This window comes from Oncorhynchus masou, chromosome 20 (genome assembly GCF_036934945.1).
Source record: "Oncorhynchus masou masou isolate Uvic2021 chromosome 20, UVic_Omas_1.1, whole genome shotgun sequence".
Taxonomy (NCBI): domain Eukaryota; kingdom Metazoa; phylum Chordata; class Actinopteri; order Salmoniformes; family Salmonidae; genus Oncorhynchus; species Oncorhynchus masou.
Window position 1 is genome coordinate 11,255,724 of NC_088231.1, and position 15,753 is coordinate 11,271,476.

The window sequence follows — 15,753 nt, forward strand, 5'->3', positions numbered from 1 at the left end:
ACAATGGACGGACAAACAATTCATTTTTATATCCATTATAACAGATGGTGAGAGAGTGTTTTGATTAAGGCAGTCAACCTTCTACCCTGTTCATTGGAAGGTGGGAAGAGAGGGAGGGAGGGATGGAGATAGACAGAGGGAGGGAGGGAGTGAGGGAGGGATAGAGCAAGAGAGAGAGAAAGAGAAAGAGGGAGAGAGAGGAAGAAAGAGAGAGAGAGCGGGAGAGAGAAAGAGAGAGAGCGAGAAAATGAGAGAGATCAAGAGTGAGAGAGAGAGAAAGAAAGAGAGAAAGAAAGAGGGAGAGAGAGAGTGAGAGAGATAGAGAGAGGAAGAGATAATGAGAGAGATAGATAATGAGAGAGAGAGAGTGACAGGGATAAATAGATAGAGAATGAGGGAGAGATAGAGACAGAGAGAAATAGATAGAGAGAGAGAAAGAAAGAGGGAGAGAGAGAGAGAGAGGGAGAGATAGATAGAGAGAGAGAAAGAGGGAGGAAGAGAGACAGGGAGAAATAGATAGAGAGAATGAGGGAGAGAGAACAGGACACTAAGGAGCGTGTGCTGTGCTTTGATGTAGGGCCTCAACTCTCCAGCCACTTACTGAGAGGCCACACATTACGCAGAGCTGACGCACGCTGGAGACACACACACTGACCTATGACGATGGTGTTGTAGGAGACCTGTTCTGAGTTCTTCCCGTCGTTGTAGAAGGCCATGTGCCAGATGCCAGAGTCCAGGTACTGGATGAAGCCCGCTTCGTGCACGCTCACCGAGCGCGCCCGCCTTGACACGCCCTCCACCTCCATCAGCCCGCGCTTCTCCTTGGTGATCAAGCGACTACCATCCAGCAGCTCCACAAAGTCATACTGGACAACACACACACACACACACACACACACACACACACACACACACACACACACACACACACACACACACAATATGAGACTCATCTGTTTCTAGTCCTTCAACACTAACGCTTGAACTAATGTTTGGCCTCGGATGACTTGGAACATTTTTCCTTTAATTTCTGGCCATAAATGTTTTATATCTCACAGTGGCCATAAACATTGATTCTATTAACATTTTCCCCATCTCTGCTAATGAGTCCTTCGTGGAAAGAATGCTTTTCTCCCCAAAAAGAGAAAAATATTCATTCCTGACACGGACACACACATCATCCACAGAGACCAAACCTGAAAAATTACCACTACTTAATTCCCTGTCTGTTCCTCAGCCTTCATCCAACATGTCCGTCAATATCCCCTCATTATGTCTTCTCCAACGTGTTAAAGAAACATATTGATTACCACACAGAGCAAATAATGCCACAGCGCCTGCTAACGCTCTCGCTCCACTCTGGGGTATCGACGCGCAGCGTTGTGAAGAACTTTGTTGCCAATTACCTCTATTAGGCTTTAGCCGCTTCATTTGGAGTGTGTGTGTGTGAGTCTGTACGTGTATGCGTGTGTGTGTGTGTGCTTCATTTAGAGGCTGCATGGAGTGTCTCTGCGGTGCCCTTGAGGAATATGTCTGCCATTGTTAAAGATGATACATTGGCCCTGTTTGAAAACTTAACTAGCCTTCAAATCCTTGATGCCTCCCATGCTTGATTCCTCAATGTGTTGCCTCCCTCTCAAAGCTCATTGGAGGGGAGGGACATTGGATCCCTTCCTACCTGTGTATGCGAGGGGGGCAGGCCCTTCCTGCCGTAGACCCCCACCAACGCATCCCTCTGCACTGAGATGTTGAACTTGAGGAACTGGGGCTGGTCAATGTAGAGCTGGGAGCGCCAGAAGATCCCTGGTGGGACTTCCTGAACGGCCCTGCGCCCCACGTCCACCTCCCCCGTGTCTATGGTGTTGTTCTCCTGGAGGAACACCCCTAGTTTACCTAGATAGAGGGAGAGAGGGGGGAAGAAGAGAAAGGGAGAGGGGAGAAAAGAGAGATTAAATTAGCATGCTGAATGACAGAAATATGGTTCCAGTTTAGGACAACATGATGAAGTAGTATGCACTTGTAATGATGAAAGTGAATGGAGGAAGGCATCATCACTATGCATTTGAATAGAGCTGTTTAGATTGTTAGCGGAAGCCTGCATTCAGCCATCAGATTAAGATGCTAATCCTCATAACAACCATGCATAATAACTGTTTCCTGAGGCTGCTACAGTAATGTTGTAATGAGGCACTAGGCTGTTACAGTAATGTTGTAATGAGGCACTAGGCTGCTAGAGTAATGTTGTAATGAGGCACTAGGCTGTTACAGTAATGTTGTAATGCGGCACTAGGCTGTTACAGTAATGTTGTAATGAGGCACTAGGCTGCAACAGTAATGTTGTAATGCTGCACTAGACTGCTACAGTAATACAGTAATGTTGTAATGAGGCACTAGGCTGAGTAATGTTGTAATGAGGCACTAGGCTGTTACAGTAATAATGTTGTAATGAGGCACTAGGCTGCTACAGTAATGTTCTAATGCGGCACTAGGCTGTTACAGTAATGTTGTAATGAGGCACTAGGCTGCAACAGTAATGTTGTAATGCTGCACTAGACTGCAACAGTAATGTTGTAATGAGGCACTAGGCTGTTACAGTAATGTTGTAATGAGGCACTAGGCTGTTACAGTAATGTTGTAATGCTGCACTAGACTGCAACAGTAATGTTGTAATGAGGCACTAGGCTGTTACAGTAATGTTGTAATGAGGCACTAGGCTGCTAGAGTAATGTTGTAATGAGGCACTAGGCTGTTACAGTAATGTTGTAATGAGGCACTAGGCTGCTAGAGTAATGTTGTAATGAGGAACTAGGCTGCAACAGTAATGTTGTAATGAGGCACTAGGCTGTTACAGTAATGTTGTAATGAGGCACTAGGCTGCTAGAGTAATGTTGTAATGAGGCACTAGGCTGCAACAGTAATGTTGTAATGAGGCACTAGGCTGTTACAGTAATGTTGTAATGAGGCACTAGGCTGTTACAGTAATGTTGTAATGAGGCACTAGACTGCAACAGTAATGTTGTAATGAGGCACTAGGCTGCTACAGTAATGTTGTAATGAGGCACTAGGCTGCTAGAGTAATGTTGTAATGAGGCACGAGACTGCAACAGTAATGTAGTAATGAGGCACTAGGCTGCTACAGTAATGTTGTAATGAGGCACTAGACTGCAACAGTAATGTTGTAATGAGGAACTAGGCTGCTACAGTAATGTTGTAATGAGGCACTAGACTGCAACAGTAATGTTGTAATGAGGCACTAGAGTAATGCAGAACAGTAGCCTGGTCTAAGGTCTGTTTGTAATGTATTATGGTCATTGTAATGAGGCAGTAGGCAGAACAGTAGCCTGGTCTAAGGTCTGATTGTACTGCGTTATGGTCGTTGTAATGTAGCTACTGTAACACACTAGTGCAAAACACCTGCTAATGTTACAACCACAGAAAAATAAGTCAATGGTAAATGTTCTAGTTATTTTATTTCTATAGTCCAGACACCCCATTTCAGTCTTTGTCACCACCACATTAACGAACCCCGACTCACGGTCACACACTTTACCAGTAATATTATATCTTATCCCATAAGGATCCGAGAGGACTATTATTTTGGGAAATACAACTCATCTCGACATAACCCATCACCATACACACAACACCCCTACAGATACATAAGCATGAGTTGGACACATTATCATCCACACAGTAACACAGTGTGTGTGTTTGTTTGTGAGAGAGAGCTATAGGCTACCTCCGAAGGGAATCATGGCGGTCACGGGGGAATCGACTGGTCTGCTACGGTTACTAATGGACAGCAGCTGTTGTTAATAATCCATTAATTATTGCAGAAGTGGTTCAGGGGACCTGTGGTGTATGTGTGAGTGGTTCAGGGGACCTGTGGTGTATGTGTGAGTGGTTCAGGGGACCTGTGAGATTCATAACGCCAGAGAGAGAGAATGTGTGATGCAGTACATGCTTACAAAGGGCCATTTCCACTGTCCGAAGAAGCAATTAGACACAAAATGCTGCTTGATAGTGAAACACTGGTCTCTCTCTCTAGCTCTCTCTCTGTCGCTATCTTTCCCCTTCCTCTCTTGCGCTCTCTCGCTCTAACGCTCTCTCTCTCTCTCTCTTTTGTGAGCTATGGTAAAAAAAAGGACCTCATACGGTAAAACTTTACGGTATGTATGAGATGCTGCTGCCCTCAAGCCGTAAAGATGAGATGTGTTTGAATAGTAATACAATCAATATCATGCTGTGTATTGAACTGTCCAGTCCACCCTACATGAGAAAAAGATGAGGATCTATTTATCATCACACTAAGCCCCACAAACACACACGGACAACCACTTGAAAAACATGATTCACTTAAGTCTTTAGAAAAACAAACTATCCGTCAACATAACATTTTCTTGTGTGCAACAGTAGATGCATATTCAATCAACCACTTCGGGAAAAAACTGCTTTCTTAGAGCAGCTGGCTCTCTCTCTGTTATAATGCACTATGGCTCAACAGTGTGGCCAATGTACTGAGTGTTGTCGGGAGTCAGATTACTGCTAGTAATCAAACAGTAATCTGTATTAACGGCTCTTAATTGTTGGAACATCACTGATAGAACTAGACCAACACAGAAGTAGAGAAAGCCTTTCTCTTGATTATGTGGTTGATCAGGGTTATGTGGTGCATCAACAAGGACAAGGATGATCAAGGAGAAAGAGACAATGGTGTGTGTGTGTGTGTGTGTGTGTGTGTGTGTGTGTGTGTGTGTGTGTGTGTGTGTGTGTGTGTGTGTGTGTGTGTGTGTGTGTGTGTGTGTGTGTGTGTGTGTGTGTATGTGTGCGTACAGTATGTGTGAGTGGTTGGCCCTATGTCATTACTACTGTGCAATAATAATGCAGCAGCTTCAGCTCAGGCTAGACACCACCAGCTCTGACAGCTATACATACACTGATCAGTTCACATACACAGATCAGATCACATACACGGATCAGATGACATACACAGATCAGATGACATACACAGATTAGATCACATACACAGATCAGATCACATACTCAGATCAGATGACATACACAGATCAGATGACATACACAGATCAGATGACATACACAGATCAGATCACATACACAGATCAGATCACATACACAGATCAGATCAGATCACATACACAGATCAGATTGAACATGATGCCATGGTGGAAGACAAGAGCTGTGTTCGAATACTCATACTAACCACACTATTTGTGACGTGATTGAGTAAATAGTATGCTTATTGGTCATAGTATGGATATACTTAGTATGCTGAAAGTTCCCGGATGTCGTACTAAATTCGCCACAATACAAAGTATACACGCATAGGACACGAAGTCCGACGAGAGCGAATACAAATTCATTGATTTAACTAATTATGACAAATGTAAAGAAAATGTTGAGCAATGTAATAAAGTAATGACTTTTCAAATAAGTTACCTTCCACGCTATGTTGGCTGACAATTTGTTAGCTACGCTGTATTTACGAACCACACAGCATATCATTACAGCAGTATGTACCAGTGTGTTAGCTAGCTACCTGACGTTAGTTGGCTACTTATACATCAAACTTGCCAGTATATTAACTATAGGCTGTCTAACTACCCAATGCCTATTGACTTGATTATTCCCATCATTCTTAGCTCAGCTAAATGGTAGAGTCAGTGTGCGTTCTCAATGGACATTTGGGTGCTTTCGTAAATTCGCTCTGGCTATTGTCTGAGTGTACCAGAGTACAGAATGACGAATTTAGGAGCGCTCAACACCCATTGAATATGCCCGATGTCAGTTAACATCGGCAAAAAAGTGTAAACAGTCAGCAACGCTCTGGATAACATGAAAACTGCCTAACCAGCTCTGCTAGGGCGAGTAAAATGGTCAAAGCGGTCTCATTTGTGTCTGGATGTAGCTAGCAAGCTATCCAACGTTAGCTTGGGTGCTTGACAGCCGTTGTAAGGTCAGAACGCTCAAATCAACCCTACTCCTCAGCCCAAGTGTCCAGTGCGCGCACCGAGAGCCAAACGCTCTGAATTTACAAACGGACAATCTGACAACGCTCTGAATTTACAAACAGACAATCTGACAACGCTCTGAATTTACGAGTGCACTCTGGCACTCCACATTGAATTTAAGAACACACCCGAAGTCGTAAAATGTCTAACTAGTAATGTGTTACGCTAACTAGCTAGCAAGAGGTTGCATAGCAACAGCATCAACTTCCGGTAGACAGGCGAATCGCTAGTACGCTCAACTGAAAGCATACTGTTCCTTTACAGTATACAGTACTAAAGTGAACTAATAGTATATAGTATGTTGTATATACTCATTAAGTATGTAGTCTACAGTATGTTAGTATGGGTATTGGAACACAGCTAAGGTATTCCTAAAATGATAAGGCAAACCATACATTATTCACAGTTCTATAAATGTGTGTGTGTGTGTGTGCATCATGAATGTATAAGATTGTGTGAATGTAATACGAGTATCTCGTTCTAGTTCTGAAATTTTAGCTACAGTCTTCTAGCTTTACGACACTGTCTTCTAGCTGTACTACACTGTCTTCTAGCTTTACGACACTGTCTTCTAGCTGTACTACACTGTCTTCTAGATTTACGACACTGTCTTCTAGCTGTACTACACTGTCTTCTAGATTTAATACACTGTCTTCTAGCTTTAATACACTGTCTTCTAGCTTTAATACACTGTCTTCTAGCTTTAATACACTGTCTTATAGCTTTACTACACTGTCTTCTAGCTTTAATACACTGTCTTCTAGATTTACTACACTGTCTTCTAGCTGTACTACACTGTCTTCTAGCTTTAATACACTGTCTTATAGCTTTACTACACTGTCTTCTAGCTTTAATACACTGTCTTCTAGATTTACTACACTGTCTTCTAGCTGTAATACACTGTCTTCTAGCTTTAATACACTGTCTTCTAGATTTAATACACTGGCTTATAGCTTTAATACACTGTCTTCTAGATTTAATACACTGTCTTCTAGCTGTACTACACTGTCTTCTAGATTTAATACACTGGCTTATAGCTTTAATACACTGTCTTATAGCTTTACTACACTGTCTTCTAGCTTTAATACACTGTCTTCTAGCTTTAATACACTGTCTTCTAGCTGTACTACACTGTCTTCTAGCTTTAATACACTGTCTTCTAGCTTTAATACACTGCCTTCTAGCTTTAATACATTGTCTTCTACACTTTGCTGTTTCACTCCACCTGGACCTGTCAACAAAGCCCTTTCCTCTCGCCCAGTGCACCTCAATCCAACACTTCCAATCATCGGTGAGGGTGAGTGAGTGAGTGAGTGAGTGAACGAAGGCGATTGCTCTCCTACCCTTCCTCCCCCTGGGTAGACTCTCTTATAGAGAGAGAGCTTTTAGGTTACCTGTCAATCACAGAGGTGAACAACAACATGCAGTCCAAAGATAGGTACTGGACACACACACAAACACACAAACACACACACACACACACACACACACACACACACACACACACACACACACACACACACACACACACACACACACACACACACACACACACACACAAAAGATGCGTGGGTTGACTCATAACCCGCAGTCCCCGCGATTATACAGATGTAATTTGAGCTAGTTTGTTACAGCTGGAAATTAATGCTTCAGCAACAGAAAATGTGAATTATTATGTGGATTAAAATTAATGGACATTTTTTTAGGGGTTGATATATTTTTTGTAAGGGAAAATCAAGTCTGAAATTTCAAAGTGGACATTTTTAAACCTTTTTAAACCTCAAACACGCTAAAGTTTTCATTTTCTCCTGCAACAGGGTGATCAAACTAAGATCCTACACCTGTGTCCGCGGGGCAGACGGGTTTAGGGTCATGAAATATTGTGTGGATGAAGGGTGTGTTTAGGTTCATGAAATACACTGCTCAAAAAAATAAAGGGAACACTTAAACAACACAATGTAACTCCAAGTCAATCACACTTCTGTGAAATCAAACTGTCCACTTAGGAAGCAACACTGATTGACAATAAATTTCACATGCTGTTGTGCAAATGGAATAGACAACAGGTGGAAATTATAGGCAATTAGCAAGACACCCCCAATAACGGAGTGGTTCTACAGGTGGTGACCACAGACCACTTCTCAGTTCCTATACTTCCTGGCTGATGTTTTGGTCACTTTTGAATGCTGGCGGTGCTTTCACTCTAGTGGTAGCATGAGACGGAGTCTACAACCCACACAAGTGGCTCAAGTAGAGCAGCTCATCCAGGATGGCACATCAATGCAAGCTGTGGCAAGAAGGTTTGTTGTGTCTGTCAGCGTAGTGTCCAGAGCATGGAGGCGTTACCAGGAGACAGGCCAGTACATCAGGAGACGTGGAGGAGGCCGTAGAAGGGCCTCCAGCAGGCCACAAATGTTAATGTGTCTGCTCAAACGGTCAGAAACAGACTCCATGAGGGTGGTATGAGGACCCGACGTCCACAGGTGGGGGTTGTGCTTACAGCCCAACACCTTGCAGGACGTTTGGCATTTGCCAGAGAACAACAAGACTGGTAAATTTGCCACTGGCGTCTTGTGCTCTTCACAGATGAAAGCAGGTTCACACTGAGCACATGTGACAGACGTGACAGAGTCTGGAGACGCCGTGGAGAACGTTCTGCTGCCTGCAACATCCTCCAGCATGACCGGTTTGGCGGTGGGTCAGTCATGGTGTGGGGTGGCATTTCTTTGGGGGGCCGCACAGCCCTCCATGTGCTCGCCAGAGGTAGCCTGACTGCCATTAGGTACCGAGACAAGATCCTCAGACCCCTTGTGAGACCATATGCTGGTGCGGTCGGCCCTGGGTTCCTCCTAATGCAAGACAATGCTAGACCTCATGTGGCCGGAGTGTGTCAGCAGTTCCTGCAAGAGGAAGACATTGATGCTATGGACTGGCCCGCCCGTTCCCCAGACCTGAATCCAATTGAGCACATCTGGGACATCATGTCTCGCTCCATCCACCAACGCCACGTTGCACCACAGACTGTCCAGGAGTTGGCGGATGCTTTAGTCCAGGTCTGGGAGGAGATCCCTCAGGAGACCATCCGCCACCTCATCAGGAGCATGCCCAGGCGTTGTAGGGAGGTCATACAGGCACGTGGAGGCCACACACACTACTGAGCCTCATTTTGACTTGTTTTAAGGACATTGCATCAAAGTTGGACCAGCCTGTAGTGTGGTTTTCCACTTTCATTTTGAGTGTGACTCCAAATCCAGACCTCCATGGGTTGATAAATTTGATTTCCATTGATCATTTTTGTGTGATTTTGTTGTCAGCACATTCAACTATGTATAGAAAAAAGTATTTAATAAGAATATTTCATTCATTCAGATCTAGGATGTGTTATTTTAGTGTTCCCTTTATTTTTGGAGCAGTGTATTTTGTGGACAAAGAGAAAATGATCCATAAAAAAATTCCATAAATGTAGGATAATTCTTGTGCAATTCATATCTATATGATACATTGAGGTTTTTCTTTCATGATTTTGATCAGGCATTCGGGCGTAAACCTAAGCTTTACGGCCTAACTGTACGTGTGCCAAATATACGCCGATAGCCAAATGTTATTGGGAATTTGGGCAGAAAAAGTTAACTGCGATCCACTGAGGCAAAAAGGACAAAAGTGTTCAGTATATATTGTATATTTGCGGGTTAGGGTCGGGTGCAGGCCTCCTATTTATCACAGATAGTCGGGCGGTTGCAGACGGGTTATTAGCAATTGCTGGTGGATGCGGGTCAAAAAACAGCTGACCCGCGCATCACTAACAGACACACACACACACACACACACACACACACACACACACACACACACACACACACACACACTCACTCACTCACTGAGACGAGTGTGAAGGGAGAGTCAGCGTATATTTATCAATGTGTGCATGTATGTTTCGATGCACTTTACTTTTCTAACACTGTGTGTGTGTGTGTGTGTGTGTGTGTGTCTGTGCACATGTCTATTTGTGGTAGTCCATTCATTCACATCAGTGAACAAAGCCATAGGCTGTCACTGCAGACCGTTGATGGCTCCGGCTCACACAGAGAGAGAGGAAGAGGTAGAGAGATAGGAGGCCAAGGTTAGTTGAAGGAGGAGAGAAAGGAGGAGGGAGGGATTTTGTATTGATTAGAAGTGATGTGCTGAGTGGCGGCATGGCTGTGTTAATTAGTCGGTTATGATGAGGGCTGGAAGAGCTCATTAGATTGAGAGCGTTCATTACTTCCTCACGTTAATGTAAATACTATCATGTTAGCATGACCACTCCTCTTCCTCCTCCTCCTCCTCCACAGTGGCTTTTAGACTCTCAGTTCACCTCAGTTAAAGATCTGTCTGTCTGAATGTTGTCTGAATGGTGGTGACGGTCACTGTTACCTTGTACTGTCTGATATCTGTTTATCTAACCAAACAAACAACCACATAAAAATAAAGAAGACATGGATACAGGGAAGAGGAGAGGGATGTTTGGAGGGACATGGTGAGTGGAAGAGACATGATGGAGAGAGAAAGAGAATAAAAGAGAGAGACGGCCTGCTCGCAGAACTGAACAAGTGTCAACCTAATTGTGTCAGCGAAGGTTAGGAGGGGGAGGAGAACGACTTTACTCTCCCCTGTACGGGGACACAAGCACGGGAAGGAACAGGAGCACACGGGGACGCACGGACACCCATCAAATCACCGGCACAAGAAGCAGATCAGCTGCATCTCAAATGGCACCCTACTCCCTATATAGTGCACTACTTTGGACTAAAGGTAGGTCAAAGGTAGTGCACTAAATAGGGAACAGAGTGCCATTTGGGACGCACTCTAAGCCTGTCTCACAGTGGGAGATGAGACAGTGGTGGAAGTACTGGGGCTCATGCTAGTCCATTCTCTCCTCAGCTCTCTGCAGTACGATGGCCCAGTGTCATTAATTTATTTAATCTCTACTATGCTAATTTGAACCTACACTCGACCCAAATTAAGAAGAAAAAGTGTGTGATTATAGATGTATTCTCAAAACTCGTGACCCCACCTCTCACATGCCCAGGTCCCATTTGGGTCGCGACCCATAGTTTAAGAAACCCTGCTCTAGTCAGCTCTCTGCTGCCCAGTCATAGACTTATTTTGTAAGGTCAGTCCACTTCCAGAAAAAGCCACTCTGTCTCACCTCAGCCTACAGAGACCAACACAGAGTCTGTACTACCTCAAATACCTGCAGTACTACCATCCCCTCTCCCCTCCACAGGGGATTCAGAGTGATGGTGGACATGGAAAAGGTGTGTGTGAGTGTGTGTGTGTTACAAAGGTGTATGTGTGTTGGTGTGAGAAAGGGATCGATAAAGAGAAACATTGCTGTGTAAGACAGCTACAAAAAGTGTGTGTGTGTTATTAGAGCTGTAGTGTGTGTCCGATGAGGATACAGTGTGTGTCTGGAGGTCAGTGGCAAATAGAGTTTGATAGAGTGACTGCATTATGAGGTGTTCAATGGGAGTGTGACCCGGCTGGTAGTCTTCACACACGCGCACACACACACATACACGCACCATTTGGCTGGTGGCTGGGCTATGCCTCTGGATAATGGGCCTGGATGAATGATGGCAGGGTGTGTGTGTGTGAGCGTGTGCGTGTGTGTGGGTAGAGTCTTCAAAACACTATCTATACACAAAGCAATCTGAGGACATTCACACTTTAGGAGGCTCATTCTCTAGGAGAAAGCTAAGTGCAATGTTTAGTGAATAAATCAGAGCAGGCTTAATGCAGATGTGAGAGGGGGTTTATCCCACTGACTATGCATTCTCCTTGGGTTTCTCCATACAGACACAAGCTCACCTACACAGCCGCCACAAAAACAGCACTGAAAGTAAGGGCCTCCCGAGTGGTACAGTGGTCTAAGGCACTGTGCCACTAGAGTTGGGTTTGAGTCCAGGATCTGTCGCAGCCGGTCGCGACCAGGAGACCCATGGAGCGGCGCACCATTGGCCCAGTGTCGTCCAGGTTAGGGGAGGGTTTGGCCGCACTAGCGACTCCTGTGGCGGGCCGGGTGCAGTGCACGCTGACACGGTCGCCAGGTGTATGGTGTTGCACATTGGTGCGGCTGGCTTCCAGGTTAAGCGGGCATTGTGTCAAGAAGCAGTGCAGCTTGGCTGGATTATGTTTCGGAGGACGCATGGCTCTCGACCTTCGCCTCTCCCGATGAGACAAGACTGCGATGAGACAAGACTGTAACTACCAATTGGATAACACAAAATTGGGGAGAAAAAAAATGGGGTATAAAAAAAAGAAAGAGCTATAGGGTGGCAGGTAGCCTATCGGTAAAGAGCCAAAAGGTTGCTAGTTCAAACCCCCAAGCAGAATTGTTGAAAAATCTGTCACTGTGCTCTTGAGCAAGGCACTTAACCCTAATAGCTCCTGTAAGTTGTTCTGGATAAGAACTTCTGTAAATGACTATGTCAAGTGTGAGAGGTACAGTATAACCTTGTCAGTGTGGTTAAACACTGTGTTACTATGTGGTCAGATCACTGCCCTCTCTTCTAATACTGGGACTTAAAGCCTCTGGCCACTATGCACACAGGGCCCAATGACTTGGTCGGTGTGTGTGTGTGTTCTAGCCTCCTTACCGTTATCAGCAGACAGTGCGGTGATGGTGTTGGGTGTGGTGTCTGACTTCCCCTGTCCGTTCTCAAAGGTGTAGCCCTCTGTCTCCTGCATCTGCCAGTTCAGACCAAACAGATGCATGGCTACAATACGGGGAGAGAGAGAGAAAAGACTTGTTACTCTCAGTTACTCTTGTTACTCTCACACACACAATAAAGACAGATTACCTAGCAGCGAGTCACAGGATGCCTCATCGAACTCTATCAGATAAAAAGACAACAGGAGAAATATCCCTCCATCGATTATGGTTTGGGTTCTAACAAGCTCTCGGATTGGCCGGGCCCTTCAGGGTGTGTATATATCTGAACCTGTGTGTGGGTGTAGGAGGTGAGTTGGGAGTTGTAGAAAGATAATCTGTCAAAATATGAATCTGTCAAAATAAGAGCAGGTATTGTTGTTTGAAAAATCCAATATGCTAACCTAGGCCCTGAGAGGAGAGAGAGATGGAGGGAAGGAGCTGGAGAGATGGAGCCACGCAGTTTAGCGCGTTAACATCAAGACGGCCCTCTGGCTGGATATAATTCAATCCCACACCTTTCTCTCTCCTTCCCTCTCTCTCCCCCCTCCTCTTCATTTCGCTCTCTCTCTGAGTGCTTCTGCGAGAAGCCACACTAAAAGTGAGGAGACATGCGAGATGAGCCAGTTTCTAGTTTTTAACACTGATTCAGCGCCGTCTGGAGCTGTCATGGCTGCCGAGGGCTTTAGTAGGAGCCAGACATGATGGAGGCCTGAGGACTGTGACTCAGAGAGTACTGGAGGACCAGTAGTAAGTCTGGTGAGAATGACTGTTTAGTACCAACAACACACACACGCACGCACACACACACACACGCACACACACGCACGCACGCGTGCACACGCGCACACACACACACACACACACACACACACACACACACACACACACACACACACACACACACACACACACACACACACACACACACACACACACACACACACACACACACACACACACGTGTCAGTGTGTGTGTGTCCTGTGTGAGTAATAAGCTTGCCTGGCTGCACACTCTAGCTCTAATGAGGAGAGTTTAGTAGTGCACACAGACCCCTGTGGTTTTCTACCTGAACATACACTCACAACCACCTATAAATCACTATAAAAGTAGGGGATGTTGGTGTATACTGGCTGTGTGGTGGGGAGTATGTGTGTTCTATATAAGTGTGTGTATTTGTGTGTGTGTTAGCTGGTTGTAGGATATCTAGACATTATAGCTGGAGGGAATGGAAGTGAGAGAGAAGGAGAGTAAGGGACAGAGAGATCAAATGGTGGAGAGAGAGAGGTAGAGAGAGTGAGGGGAAGCAGAGAGGTAAAGAGAAGAGGGAGAATGTGTAGGGTAAGCTGAGGGAATCCTCTAGCATTGGGACCGGAGGTCAGAGTGTTTTCAACCAGAGTCGCCCACAGTTTCAACCAAGGCTTCTCTCTTGCTCTCTCTCTCTCTCTCTCTCTCTCTCTCTCTCTCTCGCTCTCTCTCTCTCTCTCTCTCGCTCTCTCTCATTAAATTAGAGTGGTGTGGTGCTGGGGAGGGCCTCCTGCGGTTGGCAGGACCAGAGGGTCATGGGAGAAAAGTTGGCGGATCGACACCAAGTGCTGCCAGAGTGGAGCATGCTGGGAGGCCCTCAGACAACCTTTACACAACCACGAGACAACTGTTAAACAATGTTAAGATATCCATCTCTGAGCTAGGTTCGCCAAAACAGCATCAAAACCCTTTGAGTTTGAATCAAACACCAGTCTCTGGACCTCTGAGAGCGAGAGGGGGAGAGAGAAGGCATATAGAGATAGATCGAGAGCAAGGGAAGCATTGGAAAACCAGACGGACAAAGAGAGACAGGTGTGGACGTGGATGGAGTCTTCAAAGCATTTCTATTTGTTAAAAGGTCAACCTTTTCAGGCTGAGAGGAAGTCACGAGGCTGGCGGAGCTCTCATTTAGCAGCACTTTCATTAGAAAGACAACCATTAGGCATCTGTCTACACGTTCATTCACTTTGCTTTCCAAATGTAATACAGAATGCCATTACTTCACTAATGATAGTTCACATATCTGTACAAAATCTGTGCAAAATGGATGCAAATCGACCCCCAGAAATACAAGTCTACTGTTGCATGTCAGTTGTAATATCATTCTGGATTGTTCTATCCATCTAACCAAGTTTTCAGTCTAATGCATCCAAAACAGGGGAAATATGGGGATGTCAGTGTTTTCCGGATGATTCCGGAATTCTATGAATGAGAAATCAGGCGGGAGAATTCTTCCCAAAACTCTGGAGAGATGGGAGATTTGTTAACGGTGCGCACGTCTACACCTTGAGAAGAGCCCATTGAGATTTTGCCCGTTTTTCTTCCGCTGGAGAAAAGCATGTGTGTGTGTACCTGTTTTTGTTGGTGTGTGTGTGTGTACCTGTTTTTGTTGGGGTGTGTGTGTGTGTACCTGTTTTTGTTGGGGTGTGTGTGTGTGTACCTGTTTTTGTTGGGGGGTGTGTGTGTAGGTGTACCTGTTTTTGTTGGGGTGTGTGTGTGTACCTGTTTTTGTTGGGGTGTGTGTGTGTACCTGTTTTTGTTGGGGTGTGTGTGTGTGTACCTGTTTTTGTTGGGGTGTGTGTGTGTGTACCTGTTTTTGTTGGGGTGTGTGTGTGTGTACCTGTTTTTGTTGGGGTGTGTGTGTGTACCTGTTTTTGTTGGGGTGTGTGTGTGTGTACCTGTTTTTGTTGGGGTGTGTGTGTGTGTGCGTTTTTGTGTGTATGTTTGTTGGGGTGTGTGTGTGTGTGTGTACCTGTTTTTGTTGGGGTGTGTGTGTGTGTGTGTACCTGTTTTTGTTGGGGTGTGTGTGTGTGTACCTGTTTTTGTTGGGGTGTGTGTGTGTGTGTACCTGTTTTTGTTCGGGTGTGTGTGTGTGTGTACCTGTTTTTGTTGGGGTGTGTGTGTGTGTACCTGTTTTTGTTGGGGTGTGTGTGTGTGTGTGTACCTGTTTTTGTTGGTGTGTGTGTGTGTGTACCTGTTTTTGTTGGGGTGTGTGTGTGTGTTTG

At 45.1% G+C, this 15,753-nt stretch overlaps 1 protein-coding gene across 2 annotated transcripts in view; it reads right to left on the bottom strand.

The window, feature by feature from the left end:
• Positions 1 to 15,753, bottom strand: part of LOC135506975 (teneurin-3-like) — a 425,857-nt gene that overhangs the window by 117,186 nt on the left and 292,918 nt on the right. For both annotated transcript variants that reach the window (XM_064926416.1, XM_064926417.1), the window contains 3 exons: positions 12,668 to 12,787; positions 1,679 to 1,893; positions 656 to 866 (listed from right to left, as the gene is read on the bottom strand). In XM_064926416.1, the coding sequence (XP_064782488.1) occupies positions 656 to 866; positions 1,679 to 1,893; positions 12,668 to 12,787 (546 nt within the window). The remainder of the gene's footprint in view (positions 1 to 655; positions 867 to 1,678; positions 1,894 to 12,667; positions 12,788 to 15,753) is intronic.